Genomic DNA, 21,799 nt, shown 5'->3' on the forward strand with positions numbered 1-21,799 from the left:
GCATGTCGGGCTCTCCGCGCCCAGCGTGTCCCGCTCTTCAGAGCCTTTTGCCCCTGTCTTCCAGGTCACCCCGACCCCCGGCCGCCTACGTGAACGGCAGCCTCCCTGTCCCCCCGCACATCAAGCAGGAGTCCCTGCCCGCCTACCGGTCCATGATGGAAGCTCGGGCCACGCTGGCCGCCCACCGCCGGGCCCCGCCGGCGCCCGGCCTGCACAGCGACCTGGCCAGCACCGCAGCCTCCTGCTACCTGCTGGGCACTGAGCCCAGCCCTGGCCTGGGCCCCCCGCCAGAAGCCCACCTCCCCGAGGGCAGCCTGAAGCGCTGCTGCCTCCTGGGCCTGCCCCCCAGCTCCTCGGCCGCCCCTGACGTCCCCCCGGCCCCCCGCGCCTCCCAGAGCCCTCTGGTCACCTGCGTGAACGGACTCCGGAGCCCCCCGCTGCCAGGAGACCTGGGGGGCCCTGCCAAGCGGGTCCGGCCGGGCCCCGCCTCCCTGGACGGCCGAGTGGACGGCGTGCCACTGGACCCTTGCCGCAAGGCCGCCTTCCTGAAGCAGGAGCCGGCGGACGAGTTCTCCGAGCTCTTCGGGCCGCCCCAGCCGGGCCTGCCGCCCCCCTACCCCCTGCCCCCGCTGCCCCCCGGGCCCCTGGGTGGCCTGGGGCTGGGCCGGGTGGCCGGGAGGCAGGCCTGCCGCTGGGTGGACTGCGGCGCGGCCTACGACCATCAGGACGAGCTGGTGCGACACATCGAGAAGAGCCACATCGACCAGCGCAAGGGCGAGGACTTCACCTGCTTCTGGGCCGGCTGCGTGCGCCGCTACAAGCCCTTCAACGCCCGCTACAAGCTGCTCATCCACATGCGGGTGCACTCGGGCGAGAAGCCCAACAAGTGCATGGTGAGTGCCGGGAGCCGGGGGCGGGACATGCTCCCCTCCAGCCGCCTCAGCCGGGGCTTGCCAGGGCAGTCTGGTCCCTGAGCTGAGGGGGCGCGACTCGGGGTGAACCAGGTCCACAGAGCATCTGCAGTGCCAGCAGGGGTGAGGGCACTGTGAGGGGGACAAACACACGCGTGCGTGTACCGTCCCCCCTAAACCCCCCCCCACACCATTCAGGTCTCTGATGCCCTCGCTCTCTCTCGCTCTCTCCCTCTCTCTCTCACATGTACACCACTCGGCTCCGTCTCTCCCTCTCTTTCTCTCCCTCTCCCTCTTCTTCTCTCTTTCTCTCTCTCCCCTCTCTCTTTCACCCTCTCTCTCTCTCTCACACACACACACACGCACACACACACACACACACACACACACATACACACACACTCCACCCAGGCCTCTCCCCCCCCCTCCCCTCTCACTACAGTGGGGAGTTCTCTCAGACAACAAGTGGGTACAGTCTGCCTCTTTGATTCCTCAGGCCCCACCATGAGCACCCCCCCGCCCACTTGGCAGGGCCTGGTTTGCCCACCTGGAGGGGAGAGGTTCCCCCGGGGCAGGGGTAGTGGAGCCTCTGCTCCCCACTGGGCTTCTGGGGAGCAGAGAGGGGGGCTCTGTCTGGTCCGTAGGTCCAGAGTCACAGTCACGGTCGTGTTTGACCACAGTCCCCCATCCCGTGTGGGGTGCTCCCGGGAAGGGGTGCTGTGGGGTGGGGGTACACCTCGGTGTCTGCACAATGCCCTGACCGGCTGGGGAGGAGGCAGAAGATGCCGGCAGCCAGCCGGAGCCCTGAACCCCCCAGCATCCTCCCTGGCCCCGTTGCGTGTGGAGTGGGGGCAGGTTCAGCGCCACAGAGGCTGTGTCGTGCGGGGGTGACGGTGGGGGCAGGCAGGGTCTGTAGGATGGAAGGGCAGACGTGGGCGCGGCTGGAGCGAGCCCCTCAGTGTCTGCCTGCTGGTGCCGTGGGCCCAGGGGAGCTGGAAGGAGGCTGATGGCTGCTGTCCCCGGTCTCGCATCTGGGCTTGGTGGCAAGGGTGTCCCGGCCTGGGAAGGGACGGCCAGTGGCCAGCACAGGCCGGGCTTCGGGAGACTCAGGTTCCCTCAGTCCCTCCCGCAGTCTCGAGCCCACAGTAGCTAAGCCACTTTCCCTTGCCGTCCTCCTGCTGGGGGCCTTGCTGGGGTGTGTGTGTGGGGGGGGAGGGGAGTCTGATGGGGTTTCATGCACTGAACCCCAGGTGGCATGATTCTGCTGGTGCTCGGCTCCCTGTGTGACTCCCAGCGTCCCATGGTCACCAAGTTGAACATGGGGTGAGGGGGCCTTAGGGACCCGGAAACGTGGGAAGGAGAGGCCCGGATGACACAGTCTCGGCAACCCTGGGTTCTGCCCCGTGCCAGGCTGCCAGGGTCTCTCTGGGTTCACCCGGACAGTGGCTGTTCCTGCCCTTCTATGTGTCGGTCTGGAGCCCAGGTCTGGAACTGCCCGGTGGCACTCATGGCCAGGGCTGGGGGAGCTGTGTGGAGAGGGTTGCCAAGGGCAGGGACGCAGCTTACCCAGGCCCCGGAGGGCAGGCCCAGAGGGCGTCATGGAGCGAGTGATGTTCAAGCCGTTGCCTTGATGCTTCCTGAGAGGGTGTTGAGGGTGAAGAGCCCAGACTGGTCGTGGTTAGGCCTCTGCGGGCCCCTCTAGGCTCCTGGTCATGGTGCCAGCCACAGCTCCCGAGAGCGCCCACACACGCAGACTCCCGATGGCCCTGACGAGGCACAAGAGCCTGTGTCTGAAAGTTCAGATGCATCTTTCTGATACAAAAACAGAATTCTGAAATTAATCAACGTAACTTGCTGTGAGAAGGAAAATGATTATAAGCATAATGAATATAAATTAAAACATAGAAAAAAAAAGAAACAGACTTGCGGAGATGGCATCGCTTGAGACGAGGACCTCAACCACGGCTGCACCAAGTCCACGGAGAACCTGAACTGCACCAAACCTCCCAGGAACAAGAGAACAGCTCGGTCCCGTGGGTGGAGCCTAAGCCGGGCGGCTTGGGTTCATACTGAGCTGCTGCTCAACCGCGGGTGCTCATATGTGTCGGGCCAGGCTTCCCCAGGTCCCTGCCTGCAGACGGAGTGTGCCTCCGATCGCCCCCAGCCCACCGCCCTGCTCCCTGCTCTCTGCACCGGTCACCCCAGCCCCCCCTCAGCTCCCTACCCCAGGAGACTATTCATTTCTCATGACAGGCCGGCTACCATGTGCTGTCACAGACAAAGGAATTTTGAACCTGGAGCCTCTGGGGAACAGGAAATAGATGAGACACTTTGATGGGAGAGTAAATGTCTTGCTGAAATAGCAGCTAATCCTTTTATTACCTTTCCAGCAGTCTTTTTCTATTCCCTAGGCGAGCCTCGCCCATCCCACCCCATGATGGATGGCCACGCAGCTGCCTTGCATTTAGCCTGTGAACGCCTGCCCCAGGCGGGCCTCAAGGGGCCTGCAGTTTCCTCCAGGACCGAGTCCCCTGTGTTCCAGCCTCAGTCCACAGGCCGCCGAAGCCTTGGGGCTTGCCTGGGGTACACGGCACAGTGTGTGTGTGGGGGAAGCCCCGCCCTGTCTGTGGCCCATCCCAGCCACCAGAAGCAGCTCCCTAATCTCTTTGCAATATCCGGTTAGGTAGGACCGTGGCCCCAGTTATTTTAGCCTTATTTAAGCTGGGATTTCATTTGAATTATGATAGCAAGATGCCGTCCAACCCAAACAAACACTGCCACCATGCCTCCGAGCCTTTACAGAGATGGATTTCTTGCTTTCTTCCTTCCGCTGTCCTGGATGGAGGGGATTCAGGTGGCCTGACAGTGCAGAATCAAGCCGCCTGGAGCGTTTTATCTGGAGAGGCAAGAGTGCAGGGGCAGTGCCCTGGCCAGCTCAGGCCGTTCTAAAGCAGTAGTATCTGCGGCAGCAGCAGCCCTGATGGGGTGAAGAGCTTCTCCAGCACCGGGAGCTCTGCATGGGAGGCAGCCGGGCAGGTGCAGAGTGCCCGTCCGGGGCCCCTTCCCCGCATGGCCTTTCTGGGCCCCTGGACCATGGCCTGGCACCAGCATCCTCTGAGGACCACTGTGACCAGCCTCACAGAAATGACAGCGGAGGCCGTGGTCGCCCTCTTTCCCAGGGTTCTCAGCTCAGCCATCCAAGGAATCATGGACAGGAGCACTTCCGGGGACTTCTGTGTGAGGAGACTGAGGCTTCCAAGAGCTCCTTGGCAGCCTTGCTGCATGGGCTCCTGCAGCTTTCGCTCCCGGGAAGTGGGCAGGCTGCGCCCCAGGCTGGTGGCCCTGCAGTCACACTCCTGTCAGCAGGACAGAGGCTCGCTCTGCGTCGGTGGCTGTCAGGGGGACCTCGCGTGAGATGGGGGAACTTGAAGGCTCCCTCACATCTCAGTGCAGCTGACTGGAGGCCCCGCCTGCTCCTCCCGGCCCTCTCGCGATTGCCAGGGGCTCCTAACCCCAGGAGTGAAGATGCCAGGCAGGTGAGGCAGGTAAGGCTGCTGGCTCTGCCAGTCTGACCCTGAGAATCCCGAGCCTGGGCGTGGAGGGGCAGCAGGGGAGTCACCCTGGAAGGAGAGTCGGTCTCAGCAGGGAGATTGATGCTCTGGTGGCTCCGAGAGACAGGGGGGCAGGGGGGTGGGGCTGCTGGACTGGTGTCGCTGTGGACGCCGCTGAATGCCTTTGTTTCCTCATTGTTCCCATTGCTCTGTGGGGGTGGCAGTAAGGCATCTCGGGGTCCCAGGGCCTCTCCTGGGGTCCCAGACCCAGAGTCTTTCTGTCCTGACTTAGCGAGAGCCAGTCCCCACCCTCAGAGCAGAGCTGACCCGAAGTCTGCGGCTCAGAGAGTGTCGCCATGCTCGGGGTCAGCCTGTCTGCCCAGTGGCAGGGCTTTGGTGCTGACCACATCGACCCACACGGTCACCGTGCTGGAGCCCAGCCTGGTTTCCCTCCAGGAGGGGGTGGAGTCACCACTGGGGAGGCTGCAGAGAGGACGAAGGCCGTTGTAACCCTGTTCTGCCGGGCTGAGTAAGAAGCATCAGAGCTTCTTGGTGAAGTAGCCATGTCGCTACCCATGCGCCTCAGTGGCTTGGCCCAGCCCCCAGCCACACAGTGACCTGACTCCCCTCCCCCGTCCCCACCCTTCCCCTCCAACACACTAACTTCCGCCTCCACCTGTCCCAGCTCCTCCTCCCGCAGAGCAAGTCCCAGGAGCTTCTCCACTCACTGCACTGTCGGGACATCTGCCCCCCAACACCATGTCCCTAGAGGGCAGGGAACCTCTTTCTTGGGAGCCGCAGGGTTGGACCATACCTGGCTGTGCTCAGGGTACCATCCAGGGTGCCGGGGATCAAACCAGGGCTGGCCTTGTGCCAGGCAAGCACATACCCACTGTTCTCTCTCTCTCTCTGGCCCATGGGACACGCCGACTCATCTCAACATCTGCCCCTCATTGCTAGGCAGGACCCCAGATTCCAGAACCACCTGAGCAGGCAAATTAATGAGTCCTTTGTCAACCATGTTCAGCAGGCACTGGGTGGCAGCCAGAGAAGGAGAAGAGGGCAGGAGGGCACAGCAAATGGGGCGACTCTGGCAGGCGGAAATTTCTGGAGGGGCTGATAACAAGAGCAGGGACGCTTAGAGCTTCCTCTGAGGACAGAGACCTCCTTGCTCCCCTCCCCCGCCCCGCCCCAGACAGGTCCCCCAGGTGCAGGCCTGCCATGAGTCCTTTTTAAAATTTTTTTGCTTTTTGGGTCATACCCAGCGATGCACAGAGGTTATTCCTGGCTCTACACTCAGGAACTGCTCCTGATGGTGCTTGGGGGACCATATGGGATGCTGGGAATCGAACCCGGGTTAGCTGCGTGCAAGGCAAATGTCCTACCCGCTGTACTATTGCTCCAGCCCTGTCATGAGTTCTTTTTTTTTTCCCCTTTATTGTATTTTATTTTTTTTTAAAGTTGTAGATTTACAATTTTTTGTGCTTTGGTTTCAATTATACAATGATCAGATACCCATCCCTCCACCAGTGCCCATTTTCCACCACCATGGATAATATCCCTCCCACCCCCACCCCCCCATCCCCCCTGTCTCTGTGGCAGGGCAATCCCCTGTGTTCTCTCTCTCCTTTTGGGTGTTGTGGTCTGCAAAAGAGGCATTGAGTGGCAAACATGTTCAGTCCATAGTCTACTTTCGACATGCATCTCCCCTCCTGGGAGGATCCTCCAAACATCCTTTATTTGGTGCTCCCTTCTCTATCTGAACTGCCCTTTCCTCTAGGATACCTGGCTAGCCCTGTCATGAGTTCTTGACGCCACAGAAGACCATGCTGGGTAACTCTGTCATTTTTTTTTTTTTAGTTTATTTAAGTGTGGTTTATGAAGTTGTTCACCGTGCAGTTGTTTTGGGGATTCCATGTTCCAGCCTCACTCCCTCCCCCAGCATGACCCTCCCTCTACCATTGTCCTCATTATCCTCACCACCCCTCAAGCCTGCCCCGGTAGCAGGCACAGAATCATTTATTTTATATTGCGTGTTACCACTAAACGGCTAATGGAATTATCAGAAATTACTTCAGGGGAAAAAAAATTTGTGAAAATTGTTCTATCTCACCGTGGGGTCATTAAGCCCTGGTCTGAGGGTTCTCTAAGCTGTTTGTTGTTACTTGAGCTTTCGTTTATGAAGCTTACTTGGATCCTGTTACTGTGCCGTTGAACTTGGTGTGCTCTTGCAGGGCTCTCAGGACGGTGGAGGTTGGAGGTGTCGCTGTAGGGTCTCCAGGACCTGCAGAAGTGGGCCCTGGCGTTTACTTGGGGCAGCTGTGGGGTGCGGGTGTGACTGGTGGGGCTTCTGGATGTACGTGGGGGGGTCTGCCTGCCCCACTCCAAAAAGACCCCAGCATTCACAGCATGAGAAACGGGTGCATCTGGAATTTTTGTCAGTTTGGTGTCTTTGTCTAACCGACAGTCGTGAAGCAGTGGAATTGGGCCCTTGGCATGGTGGCAGCTATGGGGTGTGGGTGTGGCTGCCAGGGCCTCAGTAGGGAGGGGACTCGGCCCGGCCCCTTCTCAAGGTACTTCGGAGTTTCCAGCCAGAGACCCGGTGAATTTAGGTGGCCTGGCTTGCATCTCTTCATCTCTTCGGAGATTTAGTTGTGAATCTGTAAAACTGGGCTGATGATGTGTTTTACATGGCGGGCGGCTATGGGATGTCTCACATGTCATTTTGCTGGAACAAGGGGAGCCTGGAGGGGTGGGCTGGGCCCTGGAGGGGAGGGTTGGGGGCCTGAGGGGAGGGCTGGGGACCTCCTGGCTGCAGCACTTGCGCAGGTCTGTTGCGCAGGAGGGGCAGTTATGTAATGATTCCCTGCCTCAGGGTCCTGCCCTTCCAATATTGCTGGGATTCTTTAATTTGGTTGGGGGGAAGGGGGAAGGAGGAAGGTGGGCCACACCGAGCAATACTCCGGGATCACTCCCATCTCTGCACTCAGGAATCACTCCTGGCAGGCTCAGGAGACCATATGGGCTTCCAGGGATGCAACCTGGCTTGGCTACGTACAAGGCAAATGCCCTACCCACTGTACTCTCTCTGATGGGGATTCTTGTGCCCATTTTACAGATGGGGAAAAGGCGGTCCATGTCATACCCAAGTCCAGGCCCCAAGTTCATCGTGGGGTCAGATGTGAACCCAGGGCTGCCTGAGTCCAGAGTCAGTGCTGGCCGTTCCCTCAGCCACCTGCCAGGCCAAGAACCATCCACAGGTGTCCATCGTAGGCACATCTGATCTCCTTCAGCAGCTCCGCCCTGCCTTTTGCTATGTGCTGGGCCCTGCAGGACCCTGGGGTCTTGCAGAGAACCAAAGCCTGGCTGCCGGGAGCCTCGGGGGAGAGTGGAGGTGCTTGTCTCTCTGGGCCGTTGCCCGGCCGTCCCCGGTGGGCTCGCTGGCCCCTGCCGACGTGGGGGGAGGAGGGACGTGTGAGCTGAGCGGGAAGACTGGTGGCTCCTTTGCAGTCACTCGGGCCCTGGGAAGGCGCCGTGAGGGGGCTGGGAGAGGGAGCCAGCGCCTGTGGGCAGATCGGGTCTGCGCAGGACAACCTTAGTGGGCACAGCCCGGCTTCCAGCTGGCACCAAATATGCCCTTGGTGGGGTCCCTCCTGAGAGGGGCAATGTCCATTCTCTGTCCATCCTTATAACCAGAGAGGGGCATGAAGTCCAGAAAAGGGGGGTCCCCCAGGGTGGTCCCCTGGATGTCCACTTCCCTCCCTTCTCTCCCAAACTCCTGGTGCTTCGGTGCCTTCCTGACCTTTTCCTTCCTCTGGGCCATGGCTTGACTGATGCCTCTGTCTGGGAGGCCCTGACCGGCCTGGAGAACTCCTCTTCATCCTTCAGCACCCAGGCCAGAGTGCCCTTCTCAGTCGCCCCTTCCCTAGGCTGCCCGTTCTCCCCACGGGCGCTGTTGGCCTGTATTCAACAGTGTTTCCCAGGGGAAAACAAGCGTCTGGGAACCCCATGCCCTTTGACACCTGGCCTGGACATGGGGCAGTGGAGCTGAGCCGCAGCCTGTGTTCTGAAGCTGACCCTGTGCTCCGGAGCCGAGTGCAGTACACCACCCCGGGATTGGCAGGGCCTTAAAGATGGCCGAGGCTGCCCCCTAACTGGGTGCTGGACACTTCCTGCCTGAAAGTCTTGCCTGGAAAGTGTGTGGGGGGGGGCAGGGGAGGCAGGGTAGGAGGGCAAAGGAACAGTCGGGAGGCGTCAGAGGGCCTGGAGGTGGGGGTCTTAGTCAGCCCCCTGAGCCCGGATGGCTGTGGTGAGTGGCTCCATGCGGTGTGGATGAGGAAAGGTGAGTGGGTTGAATAGGGACTGCGGGCCTGGGGGCCCTGCTGGGGCAGACAGGGCTGTGGGGAGCGCCAGGCCGCCACGGTGGGTGCAGTGAGCTGGGATGGGCCCCCAGCTGTGAATAGCCTCAGTTTCCTGAGCTGGCCAGTGGGTGAATGCACAGCTCTCTACGCTGGGTGGGTGCGTGGGGGTACCCTGGACCCCAGATCCAGTCCCAAGGGTGGGATCTTGCCAGTCAGGGTCACCCAGGCATCTTTCTGGAAATTCAGGCCTTGAGCTGGGGTCGAAGCGCCACCCCTTGGCAGAGGAGAGGCGAGAGGTCCAGCTGCGGAGAAACAAGCCTCAGTGGATGCGTCTGTGAAATGGAGGTTTCGGTGTGGGTTCCAGAAGAATCCGTGAGGGACAGAGTGATCTACAGAGGGAGGAGTGGGGAAGAGCCCCCATTCCAGGCCTGGGGCCTTGCACTGGGCTGGAGCTCTGCGTGCCTGCAGATTGGGCTGCTCCCAAATGAAGTTCGTGTTTTGGTCTCTGCCTGTGCATAGCACCCTCCCCCTGCATAGCACCCCAATTTCTGGCGCCACCCCCTCGCTCCCCTTCATTGCCCTGCCCAGCCCCATGTGTCTCCTAATAAGATGAAAGTAGGAGCAGGGGTCCCCTGCTGGCTTAGAGTCAGTGGGCTCTGCACTGGACGCCTTCCCCACCTCAACCCTCAAGACCATCGTTTCGTGGCCTCTCTGGACCTTAGTTTCCCCCTGTGGGAATCAGCCACATGGTGTCTGTGGCTCCTGCCTCAGGCCTGGGGACAGGACCCTCCTGCCTCTTGCCCAACCCAGCCCTTGCAAACCTGAGACCTCTGGGGATCGAAAGCAGGCTGCGGTCTCGTGAAATCCACGTGGCTTTATGGAATGTGAAAACAGTTGTAGCACTGTAGCACTGTCCTCCCGTTGTTAATCAATTTGCTCGAGTGGGCCCAGTAACATCTCCATCGTGAGACTGGTTGTTACTGTGTTTGGCATATCTAATATCTCACGGGTAGCTTGCCAGGCTTTGCCGTGTGGGTGAGATACTCTTGGTAGCTTGCCGGGCTCTCTGAGAGGGGCGGAGGAATCAAATGTGGGTTGACCAGGCCGGCCGTGTGCAAGGCAAACGCCTGCCGCTGTGCTATGGCTCCATTGGGTTATAAAACAACAACAACAACAGCAATACAACCTTCTGAGTTGAATTTAAGATAATAAAAGGGTGGGGGAGAACCTTTGCATTGACTGTAAACGGAATAGAGTGAGGAAGTTGAATGGAATCAAACGTGACTCTGGGAAAGTGTCCAGAGCATGTCTTGGGAGCAGATTTTTGGGAAATGTGCCCTGAATGACCGACCGTTAGCAAGCGCCCTCTCTGCTCTGCGAGGACAGTCTGACTGGGCCAGCCTAGGCACACACACCCCCACGCCTGGATGCACCTAGCTGGTGGGTCCCCTGACCTCCTCCGACATTCCAAGACCCAGGATGTGTTGGGGGGCTGGTGGCACCCCCCAGCTTGCCCACACAGCGTTGCTGACCCCACACTGCCAGGTACAGTGCCCAAAGCAGGGTTCTGCACAGTTGGGAAGCTAGCCATCAGGACAGCGATGCTGAGGACAGACGCTTCTCCTGGGACATCCTGAGAGCAGGGTTCTGAAGGGTAGGGAGGAGTTTTCCAGGGAAGACATAAGGAAGGTTGTTGCCAGGGAGGGAAAGAGCATGTGTTACAGCTTTGTGAGGTGACAGCCCTGGTTCCAGGGAAGCTGGGGACCCTCTTGTCTTGGGGTCAGTCATAGTACGAGACTCGGAGGAGAAAACAACAATTGGAACTGGACTTGAAATGCCTCAAGTGGCAGCATGAGGAGCTGGACTCCACCTTGAGGCCAGCAGGGGGAGGAGGAACCCGAGGAATCAGAGTGGGACATTCCGGGTGCTGGTCCGGAAGAGTGACGGGAGGCAGACGAGGCCCAGGGTCCAGGAGGGCACGCCGCTGCTCCCAGGTGCCTGGAGCTCAACCATGTGCCCTGCTGCAGGGTTGGGCTTCAGCCGAACCCGAGTGTCGCAGGCCGGGACGGCTCAGCCTGGCTCACTGTGCCCGTGATGGAGCCCCGTCCGCTGGGGAAGTTGCGTCCAGCACCCTTAGCGTGGGGAGCAGGGAAGGCATTTCCCACAATGCGGCTCCGTGAAGCTTGCACAACAGTTGTTTGTCTGCCGTCCGTTCCATCCACACAGTAAATCTCCCTCGGCTGCCAGAGCCGGCCCAGAGGTCTGCGAGTGATTACAGCCCCTGCCCGCCACTGCCTCCTTGCATGCATTCTCCTGACGGGGGTGGGGTGGGGTGGCAGGAGAGTCATGCTGTGGTCTGGCAGTGGCCACTAGCCAAGGGCTGGAGGTGCCCACGCAGGGCAGCAGCCCTAGCTTCTGTCTCTCCGTGTCCCTGCCTGGCCTTTCTTGATAAGTCGGTTGTGCTGGGGGGTGCAGCCTCAGAGCAGGTGGGCTGTGCTTTCCTGGGGGCTGGGACCTTGGCTCTGCAGGTGGGGGGGGGGGGTCTCACAGGACTGTGTTTCTGGGTTTCTGGGGGCAGAGCAGAAGTTGGTACTGGCCGTGGTCAGCCCCCAGGTTTGTGAGTTTCAGCAACTGGTCGACTCGCAGCCCCTCTGCTGCTGTGCTCGGCTTAGGGTTTTTAGAGGGTTTTTGAGCAGAAAGTGATGTTCGTGCTTCCCGGGGCAGGTCAGGGCTGGGGGTGTGAGTCCCTGTGTGTGGTTCCCGTGCCCTGGGAATGCACGGGAATTCCCGTGTGACTGGGGGTCCCAGGAGTCCACACCATGCAAGTGACCCGGCCTGGGTCATGTCAGGGATCCCATGTCACGTCCTCGGCTCCGTGCCCTGACCTCTTCTCTTCCTCGACTGCTACCTGAGCCCCCATTTAACCACAAGCCCCTGCTCCCCAAACCCCAAGTTCTGGCAGTCAGCTTGGCCTGTGGTGCCTTTCTGAGCAGGCTTATCTGCCAGCAAACATGAGAGCAATTATCCTCAATATTCCTGCAAGCATCCCCCACCCCAGCTGGGCCCTCTCCTACCTCCAGGGATCCAGGACAAGAGAGGATCCTCAGGGGACCCTTTGCCTCTGCTGGTTCCTTTGACGAGCCCAGGTGCTCCTGCTCAGTGCCCAGTCCAGTGCCTTAAAACTGTCCACTGTCCACGGAGACCCTGCGGCATGCTGGGCACCAGGCACCCCTTCCCCGCATGGCTCCCGGTGCCTCCTGATGTTGGAAGAACAGGGACCACGACATTGTGCCTGCCTAGGGCAGAACCACCCAGGCCGTCTCCCCTGCAGTACTGCTGGATGGTGGGGGACCCGAGGCCCAGGGCTGGTGTAGCTGACCACTGTGCAGTGCCCTCCACACGGCCAGAGTGCGAGGTACTGCCCCGGGGGGACCCAGAGGGGCTGAAGAGGATGGTTTTGGGCTCTGCATCCTCTTTAGGACTCATGGTCCAGCTTCAATCAGTCTAAGAGACAGTGCCGGCCCAAGGGGTCAGGCTGCCCAGGGCTTCGAAAAGGCCAGCAGACCCCTTCAGGGCCTCGGTTTTCTCATCTACAAAATGGGTCAGACTTCCAGACAGCCATAGATGTTTCTGGACTTCAGCCATGGGAGGCCACAGAGGGGCAGGGGGTAGCCCCCCACTAAACTCTCAAGTCTCTGATCCCTCCCGAGACTCCCCACCTCCCCCCAGTTCAGCTCAGCCACATGGCTCCCGGCTGTTCTCACACTGGCACATTCGTTCCCACTTGGGACTAGTCATGTGGACGCTCCCTCTGCCCGAACGAACGCTCTTGCCTCAGCCACGTCTCTGTCCCGTCGGGCTTTCGCTCCTTATGTCACCTCCTCCCTGGCATCCTGTCTGAAGTGACGCCTTCAGCTGCTCCCTGCCCCAGTGCCGCTGACGCTGACGCTGTGTGCTGTGCTGGTGTGTGATGGCTTGTCAGCCCCCAACAGGAACCTCTATGCAGGCTAAATCTTCAGACGCTTCTTTGTCTCCAGACTCTTTTTTTTTTTTTAATTAGTGAATCATGTGAGGTACAGTTACGTGCTTAGACACTTTCGTACTTGAGTTTCAGTCATACAATGATCGAGCCTCTTGATGCCTTGCAAGGATGTGCAGATAACCCGACACTATCACTAAGGGACCCTCCCTGAGGCGGGTATTGGAGTGGCTCAGCAAGGCGGGGTTGCGAATGGGTGGAAGTGGTGGCGTGTGCAGGAGGGGCCAGGCAGGGTCCAGAGTCTCGTCCCGTGAGATAGGGCGATTTGCCACAAGTTCCCAGGGTTGGGGTGAGCACCAGATGATGGTGAGGCGTTTCTGGACGAGGCCAGAGGGCTCTTGGGCAGCCAGCGAGTCCAGCTCCCAAAGAACATGCTGGTTCACACCCCCTCTGTCCGCTACCCCGACCACTCCCTAATCTCACACCCCAACATTGCCAGTGCATGAACTGTCAGGCCAGGCGAGCGTTCAGAAGCCAACAGCTCAATGCAGTGCAGAGACTTGGAAACTGAAGCCCAGGGCTGGAGCGATAGATAGCACAGCGGGCAGGGCATTTGCTGTGCACGCGGCTGACCCGGGTTCAATTCCCAGCATCCCATATGGTCCCCAGTGCACCGCCAGGAGTGATTCCTCAGTGCAGAGCCAGGAGTAAGCCCTGTGCTTTGTTGGGTGTGACCCAAAGAGAAAACAAAGAAGGAAAGAAAGAAAGAAAGAAAGAAAGAAAGAAAGAAAGAAAGAAACTAAGGCCCAGTGTGTGCTGTTCTGGCCCAGGTTCCCACGCTGTTCCTGGGGCTGGGAAAGAGATTTACAGGCGAGAACTCCACATCATAGCTGCTCCCAGAGCCCTTGGGGCTGCTGTGGGTCGTGGGTCGTTAATCTCGTCTCCACAGATCTCGTGTTCTCGGCCCTGGGCTCGGCGCTAGGGCAGGAGCACAGTTCTGCATGAATCGATGACAAGCCCCACGACAGCCGACAGCCAAGAATGCGGCCAGAGACGCAGTCACCCCAGAGCGGCTGTCTGAGAGCATCGGGGAGGACGGGTGGGGTGCCGCCTGCCTGCCCGGGCGCCCCGCCCCACACCACAGGCAGCACTTGGCTCTGACCCCTCTTTGGATGCTGCCACTGTCCCGTCAGGGTTGCCTATTACACCCTTCCCCCTCTTCATCCTCGTGACAGCTTCCTGTCCGTGGGGCCCATCCTCCCAGGGAGGACACTCAGCGGCGGGGTGGCCAGCAGGCTGGCAGTGATGCCCTGGGCACGGAGAGCAGGGCTGGGTGCTGACCTCCAGAGCATGCAGAGGGGGCGGCCTGAGGACCGGGTCTCGGGCTCGGACGGGAGGGACGTGGACGCCCCGGACGGGCTGTGTCCTTGTGTCCTGGCTGCCCCGCTGCTCCAGGCCTGCCGGCACTGAGTACGGGTATGACGGGCTTTGCTTCCCCAGCGAGGAAGCCAAGGGTCTCGCCTGCACTCGGCGGCTCCGCAGGAAAGCCAGGCCTCACGAGCGCCAGCCCTGTGATCATCTCCACGTTGGCCAGCAGCGGTTGTTCTGCCGGGAGCCATCTGGGGTGGTTACTGCGGGTGTGAATGAGAGTCACCTGGGAAGGCCCCGCTCCTCCCCGCCAGAATGTTCTGGAGGATCTTGCCCTTGGGTCCTGTCTGGGGGCTGGTGTGAAGTAGGAGCGTCCAGCAGGGGTGGGGGAGGGGGGGGGAGGGGACGGCGAGGTGGCAGAAACACTCCCGGCTGTGTCTGCTGGTGGAAGCGTATTTCGGGGTGTCCTGAGATGTTTCCTTTGACCTCCACGTTCCCTCTTCCTTCTGATGCCACGTGAAAGCGTATTCGCGGGTTCCTGGGGCCCAGAGGGTGTGGTGGGCATGAGGCCCCAGGTCTGGCCTGGGAGTGGGCACTGCAGCCCCCGGGGGGGGGGCCTGTTCCTTCTCATCCTCGTCAGCCCCTGTGTGCTGGTGTCACTGTCCCTGCCCTGTTCATCGTTTTCTTTCTTGTCATCGGGAGCCCCAGGTACTTAAAGGGATAGACGTATAAGGGTTAAGCAGACATGAACACCGCCCGGTTACGTCCTGGGGTTCTGGGGTTCAGGCTGGAGAATGCGCCCACTGCAGGGCAAGGCCTGTGCTGACGGAGGGACTTCAGCAGGTCCCTGCAGGCTCCGACTGCTTCAGGGCTGGAGCCAGTGGACGCCTGAGCTTCCAAGTTGGGCCACTCCCAGAGAGATGGGTTGAGGGGTGCTCTGGAGAAGGAGCAGCTGCCTGCTGGGCTCTCGGGGGCGGTGGCACTAGATCCTGGGGGAGGTAGGACGGCGGGGGGGATGCCCCAGGAGGGGACACTGGCCTGTGGCAGGCAATGCGGGTCAGGGGAGGCAGAGGGGAGAGGAGCAGCTGTAGAGATCCCACTCTGACCCCCCACGCACACACATGCCCCCTGGACTTCACCGGCAGGCCCTTAATTTTTGAAATTTAAATTTTTTCACTAAGGCACCTTAACTTCCAGTGTGGTCCATAATAGATTCAGGCTTACACTGTCCCCGCATCTGTGTCCGAGTGCATCCTTCAGGGGGAGACGGTGCAGGGGTCTCGCACTTGACCAGCCCCAGTTTGATCCCCAGCACCGTACAGGGTCGCCTGCGCCCTGCTGGGAGGAAGCCCTCGATGCCAGGCATGGTACTTCCCCCAAAGTGAAAGAAGGAGGAAGCGGAGGAGGAGGAGGAAGAGGAGGAGGAGGAAGAGGAGGAGGAGGAGGAGGAGGAGGAGGAGGAGGAGGAGGAGGAGGAGACTTGGAGGACAGAGGGGTCCTGGCCCGCCGGGCACAGGAAGCCGGGAACTGTCCCCACTCCTCCTGGGACGGCAGACTCCCCACGTGCCAGGGCAGGGGAGCCCCCTACCTCTGCAGTAGCTGTGGCCAGGACCCCACTCTCTGGGCTCACACCCCCAGGCCGAGGAGGGGGTGCCGCCTCCTTTGTGGGAAGCGCAGGGGTTCCTCCCTGCCCGTGTACCCCAGAGTGGGGTGCAGAGCAGCCAGTCCCACAAGCCTGTCCCTGCTGAGGTGACCAGAGCTGAGAGGCAGGAAGGATGCGGGGGATGTGAGGGGAGGGGGAGCCTGTGAGGTGTCAGGGGCTACGCTGAGCAGACAGAACTCAAACTATCCCTGCAGGGAGGCTGGAGGGAGAGCCACGAGAAAGGCAGACACCAGGGCAGCGGCCAGGAAGACTGCTGGTGGGACAGTGGGGTGGCCCTTGTCCTGGGGAGGGGAGGCACGTTCGAGTCCTGCCCTGCCCCTGGCCAGGCCCGCAGCCCCCTGAGAACAGCTGCAGCGACACTTGGCTCCTGAGCTCAGCCCTGCCCGTGCTGAGGGCACCCAGAGGGGCATCCTGCTCTGGAGAGTGACCCGGGTTCCAGCCCCCCCATGCAGCCCCTAGAGAAAGTGCCAGTGGGGGAGGGGCTCGTGGAGGGGGAGGGTGTGTGGAGGGGAGGGAAGCGCCAGGCCGAGATCCTCAGGGCTTGGTGCTCAGGACCGCGGAGCCCAGGCAGGGACTGAAGCTGGGGGACATGGTCGCGGGGGCATTCGGGTGTGTCTCCCTGCCCGACACGCATGCGGTGGCACCAGGGCGTTCACGGAAACCCCCACCCCCACCCCTGCCACGCTCTTGCTAAGGAGCAGACACGGCGCCAGTTGGGGGAGGCAGCGAGTGCCTTCGGCTGCACTTTCCCAGGCTTTAATGACCCTTTTCTCCAGATCGCTCCAGGCTGCTGGAGGGCGCTTGGCCCAGGAACCCTTCCTGCCGAGCCAGGGTGCCCGCTGAGGCCCCTGACAAGCTGTGTCCGCCAAACGGGCGCCCGCTCTGCCCCCCGGGGGAGTGGCCCGGTGTGCTAAGAGGGGGTCCCCTGCAGGAGCCAGCACTTGGGGCCAGGTGGGCAGCCCCTGGCAGCGATCGACCCTCATCTGCTCTTCACCCTTCCCGTGAGCCCCGCAGCAGGGGGCAGGGAGTCACGGGGTCCCCATGAACGGGCAGCTGGAGGGGGCGCTCAGATGCCAGGCAGGCTGCCTTGGCACCAGCCGTCCCCTTTCTGTCTCCCCAGACCTGAGGGGTGGTGGAGCCCCAGGGGCAGGCAGGGCCATGCGTGTGGCTTCGGGGAAGTTCCAGTACTCGAGGCTTCTAGGTCCTCCTGTGTATGAAGGTGGTGATTCCAGGAGGCGGGATGGGTGGGGTGACCCAGAAGCAGACTCGAGGAAATTTCTGTTCAAGTCCCAGGAGAAATGGAGTGGGAAGCTGTGCTGGGTGGGGCAGGAGCAGTTCCCGTGTTCAGGGGCTGGAGGGAGGTTTGTTCCTGGCCCCAAGGTTCAGGTGTGTGCTTGATTTTCCTGTGCCCTGTCCCTGTCATAGCTCTGAGCTCTTTGAGCACAAAAGGAACATTAATGCCCAGGCCTTTGGATCTGTCACAGAGATGGCTGAGTGTCTCCTGGGGTACAGACGGCCCCTGGGCCACCGGCCCCCTCGGACAGGACTAGAAAGAGTCCTCCACCACCTCCCGTGACACCTGTGGGCGGGGAGACCCCAAAGGCTGGGGCGGATCACTTGCAGATGCTGAAAGAATGCAGTGCCCAGGGGAACCTCGGGAATTGCCGGGTCACTGTTTCTTTTCTCCCTCACACCCTCTGATTTTTCTCAGCCGAGGCTCATCACAGCTGTGGGCCCCTGCACTACCTCTTGTTTAGTTTGGGCTTGGCTTAAAACTTTGTAAAAAAAAAAATAGTATCATACTGTTGTGGTCTTTGTCATCGTTTTCACCTCGTTTTCCGTGTTTAAGATTTTGTCCCCGTTGCGGTGTGCAGCCCCGATTCATTCACCGTATGGGATGGTGCAGTGCCAGAGAGCCAAACGTCTCTTGATGGGCATTTGCGCCAGTTCAGCCCATGGCCATGAACATTCTTCCCGTCCTCTCTGGACCCCGAGGAGAGTTTCATCAGAATGTGTGCCTGGCAATAAAATAGCTTTTATCTCAGAAAAGAAGTAAGGAGAGTAGACATCCTGTCTTGTTCCTGATTTTAAATGCTTCTAACATTTTAACTGTTGAGTATAATGTTTCCCATAGGATTTCGGCAGATACCTTCTCAGAGATAAAAGCCATTGCCATTTTTTAAAAATAGATTTTCTTCTTTTCAGAGCAGGTTTAGGTTCACAGCGAAATGGAGTGGAAAGTACAGAGAGTTCCCATATAGCCACTTCCCCCTTCCCCCCTTCCCACAGTCTTCCTCCTTCCCGGTCAACATCCTGAACTAACACAGTACATTTCTAAAGCACGCTCACTCTTGGTCACCCCATCAGAGGCCCCAGTTTCCTCGAGCTTCTCTCCAGTGTCCAGCTACGGGGTGGCAAATGGCTCAGGGCACGTATCCACCATCAGGCATAGCACAGTTTCACTGCCCTGGATACTGTCTGTGCTCCCTGCTTCACCCACCCCAGTGGACTCCTGCACCCCGGCAATCACTAATCTATTTTCTCTTTCCCAGGCTGTCACCCTCCTGGAACCCTAGCCTGCGTAAGTTTTCAGGTTGATTTCCATCACTCAGCCACATGCATTTAAAGTTCTCCCTTGGCTTAACTGCTCGTGTCTTTTAAGGACCGAATCATCGTCATTCTCTGGATGTTTCCCCCACTTTATCCACTAAAGGGCGTCTGGGAGGCAATTATGAATAGAATTTCTTTGGCCCTCTATCTGTAGGTTTCTGCACAGCGGTGATTGTTCAGTTCTTTAGGGTAAGGATGAAGGAGCATGTGGTGGACCAGAGGGGATGGTGGTTAAATGATTGGCCAAGTCTTATTAAAAAACCAAACTCCCAAACTCTTTTCCAAAGGGGTTCTCAGCAGAGCGCACACATTCCTGCTTCTCCCCACCCCCTCCAGCACTCCCCTTGTCAGTGTCTTGGAGGTGGGCCATTTCTAATGCTCACGGTGGTCTTGGCTTCATTGTTTTCCCATAGAGCAGCCTGGAAACATGTTGTTGGGGTGTCTTTTCAGAGGTCTGTTTGCCACTCGAATATCTCCTGTGATGAAGGTGTCGGAGCCTTCTGCCCATTTCCAAGTGGGCTTGTTTTTGTCACTGCTGGGTGGTAAGACCCCCGGCTTAATGTGGATACTAGCATCTTATCAGATGGATATTTGTCAGACATTTCTTCCTGCCTGTAGTTTGTCTTCTTATTTCCTTCACAATATTCTTTGTAGAGCGGGAGTTTCATTTGGATGATGTGGTCACTTCTTTCAGGGAATCATCCCTTTGGTATTGTCTCTGAGATATCGCCACCAGGCCGGGGGGATGTGGCGTCAGTGGCAGAGACCATGCCTCGCACGTGGAAGCCCCCACGTTTGATCCCGGGCACCGCCTGCCTCCTTCCTGCCCAGCACTGCCAGCTCTGCAGCCCAACAGTGACATGAAAATCATCACCAAACCTGACGTCGCCAAGATGTTCTCCTGTTAAGAGTCTAGGCATTCTGTCCTTTTGCACTTTTGCACTCAGGTGTCTGCTCAATCCACTTAGAGCTCATTTTGTGAAGGGTACGTAGTCTGTGACTAGATTTTTCTTTTTTTGGCATGTGAATGTTGTTCCAACACCAGTTTTGGAAAAAAAAAATTTTTTTAATTGTATTGCCTCTTTCCTTTGTCAAAGATTCCTTGACTATTGTATTAGTCTATTTCTGGGTTCTTTTCCCTGTTGCATTTACCTATTTTTCTGCTGATTGGCTAGTACCACACTGCCTTGCATACTGTAGCTGTATAATAAGTCCATGGGGTGGGGCTCAGGGCTCCCAGTGCTCAGAGGGCCTCTTGTTTTAGTGCTTGTTGCAGAGCTGCAGTGGTGCTGGGGGCCACCAGAGCTATCCCTGGTGGTGCTTCAGGGATTAGACCCAGTGTGTGCCAGACATCTGCTCCTACCCTTTGAACTACCTCCCTAGCCCTCAATTAAGTCTTGAAGTTGGATGGCATCAACGCTGTGATCTGATTCTTCTTCTTCAATAGTGTATTGACTATTCCTAGTGTTTTGTCTTTCTGTTGATAATGTTTAGAGTCAGTTTATCAGTAGCTACAAAAGAACTTGCTGAGATTTTTATTGACACTGTAGATTAAGTTGGGAAGAACTGGTTTCTAAATGTTTTTGAGTCTTCCTTTCCATGAACACAGATAGCTCACCCTTTATTCAGTTCTTTGATTTATTTCATCACAGTTTTATCATTTTTCTTGTGTAGGTCTTGTACATATTCTGTTATATTTATGCCTAAATATTTCATTGGGGGATGCTAATGTGAGTGGTCATGTGTAATTGATTTTATTTGTTCACTGCCAGTGTATAGAAAAGAAATGGACTTTTACATATTAACCTTCTCTGTACCTCAGAGATATTGGGGACCACTGCAATTAAGTGTCCATTGCAATAAAGCAAGCACAGGTGGGTCTTGATCTTCCACTGCACATGCTCAGTTAATGCCAAATTGAGATGCAATGTCATTTTGTCTAAAAAGCAGGTGTACACTTTCAAGTATAAAAATATTTTAGTAAACTATTTTATGATGAAGACCACAGGAGTTGCATGTCATTACAAGTCAAGGGCACATATTACACCTTATCGAATCACCCTTACACACCTTATACAGTTTTTCAAGTAATGTTGGCAATGACTTTATTTTACATTCTTTTCTCTTTAATGGATAGACTAACTGATAGAAACTTAGAGCTTCTCTAAGGCAGGGGATGTGTGTGGAGAGTGTTAACTGGACACGGATCTGGATGTCATCTCTACCCTGCTTCAGTGCCATCTGGCACTGTTCGATCACCTTGTTTCTACAAAGCCAACTCACCCGAGACTTTCATCCAAATAAGTCCTTGAGAAGGAAAAAAGTACTTTAGTGCTCAAAAGTGCTTCTGTTATTATGTGAGACTTCAGTAAGTCAGAGCTTTCTGTTGGTAGAGGGCCTTATCTCAGCATTGATGCCCACTGATGTATTAGGGTGGTGACTGGTCAAGTTAGGGGGTTCTTCAAATAAAGTGAGTGATTGTTTTTCCATATCAATGGATTCTTCCTTTGTCCATAATTTCTCTGTGGCATAGGAAGCTCTTTGCTAGCATTTTGTTGCTCTCCAGTGTAAGTTTCATTCATAGTTGAAGTCAAACCTGGCCACTGCTTTATCAGCCATATTTAGATCATTTTCTAAATCCTTAGTTGACATTTCAATGGTGCTCACAGAGTTTTTCCTCAGAGTAGACCACAGTCTTTGCTCATCCATGAGAAGCAGCTCTACCTCTCTTCAAGTCTAACCTAGTACCATGGTATTTCAGCCTTTTTTGCTGTTTCTCTCCCTGTTTTTACCACATTTACAATGCACTTGAAGCCTTGAACCCCTCAAAGTCATCCATGAAGACTAGAATTAACTTTTTCCAAATTTCTGTTAATGTTGATATTTTAACCTCCTCCAAATGCTATTTTTAATGGCACCTGAAACAGTGACGCCTTTCCAAAAGGTTTTCCATTTACTCTGCCCCCAACCGTCAGAGGGATCCCCACTTACGGCAACTTTAGTTTTCCAACATGCAATTCTCAAATCATAAGTTTGGGAAGTTGAAAAACCCCCTTGGTCATGGGGCTTTAGCCTGAGTGTCGTGTTAGCGGCATAAATCAACTTCATCTTCTTACACATTTCTGTCATCGCTCTTGGGTTTCCAGTATTTTGGGGGGGAACAGTAACATTTTGAAAAAATTGCTTTTTTCCCCTTAAGCAATGGGTTTCAACAGTGGGCTCTGTTGTTCCATTGACAGAATAGGCAGACCAGATTCAGCCTAATTCTTGAACCAGAATTTTCAGGACAGTCAATGAGTACTGGCTTCAACCTAAACTAATACACTGCACTTGCAAACAAGAGAGTGAATGTCCTA

General features: G+C 57.5%; 1 protein-coding gene across 1 annotated transcript in view; it reads left to right on the forward strand.

Annotated features, from left to right (window-relative positions):
* The window catches only part of GLIS1 (GLIS family zinc finger 1), a 185,544-nt gene that overhangs the window by 116,819 nt on the left and 46,926 nt on the right, over nt 1–21,799 (forward strand). Inside the window, exon 4 of the mRNA XM_056122330.1 lies at nt 65–893. Within this exon, the coding sequence (XP_055978305.1) occupies nt 65–893 (829 nt within the window). The remainder of the gene's footprint in view (nt 1–64; nt 894–21,799) is intronic.

This window comes from Sorex fumeus, unplaced genomic scaffold, assembly GCF_029834395.1.
Source record: "Sorex fumeus unplaced genomic scaffold, SorFum_2.1 ptg000045l, whole genome shotgun sequence".
In the NCBI taxonomy this organism is placed as follows: Eukaryota; Metazoa; Chordata; class Mammalia; order Eulipotyphla; family Soricidae; genus Sorex; species Sorex fumeus.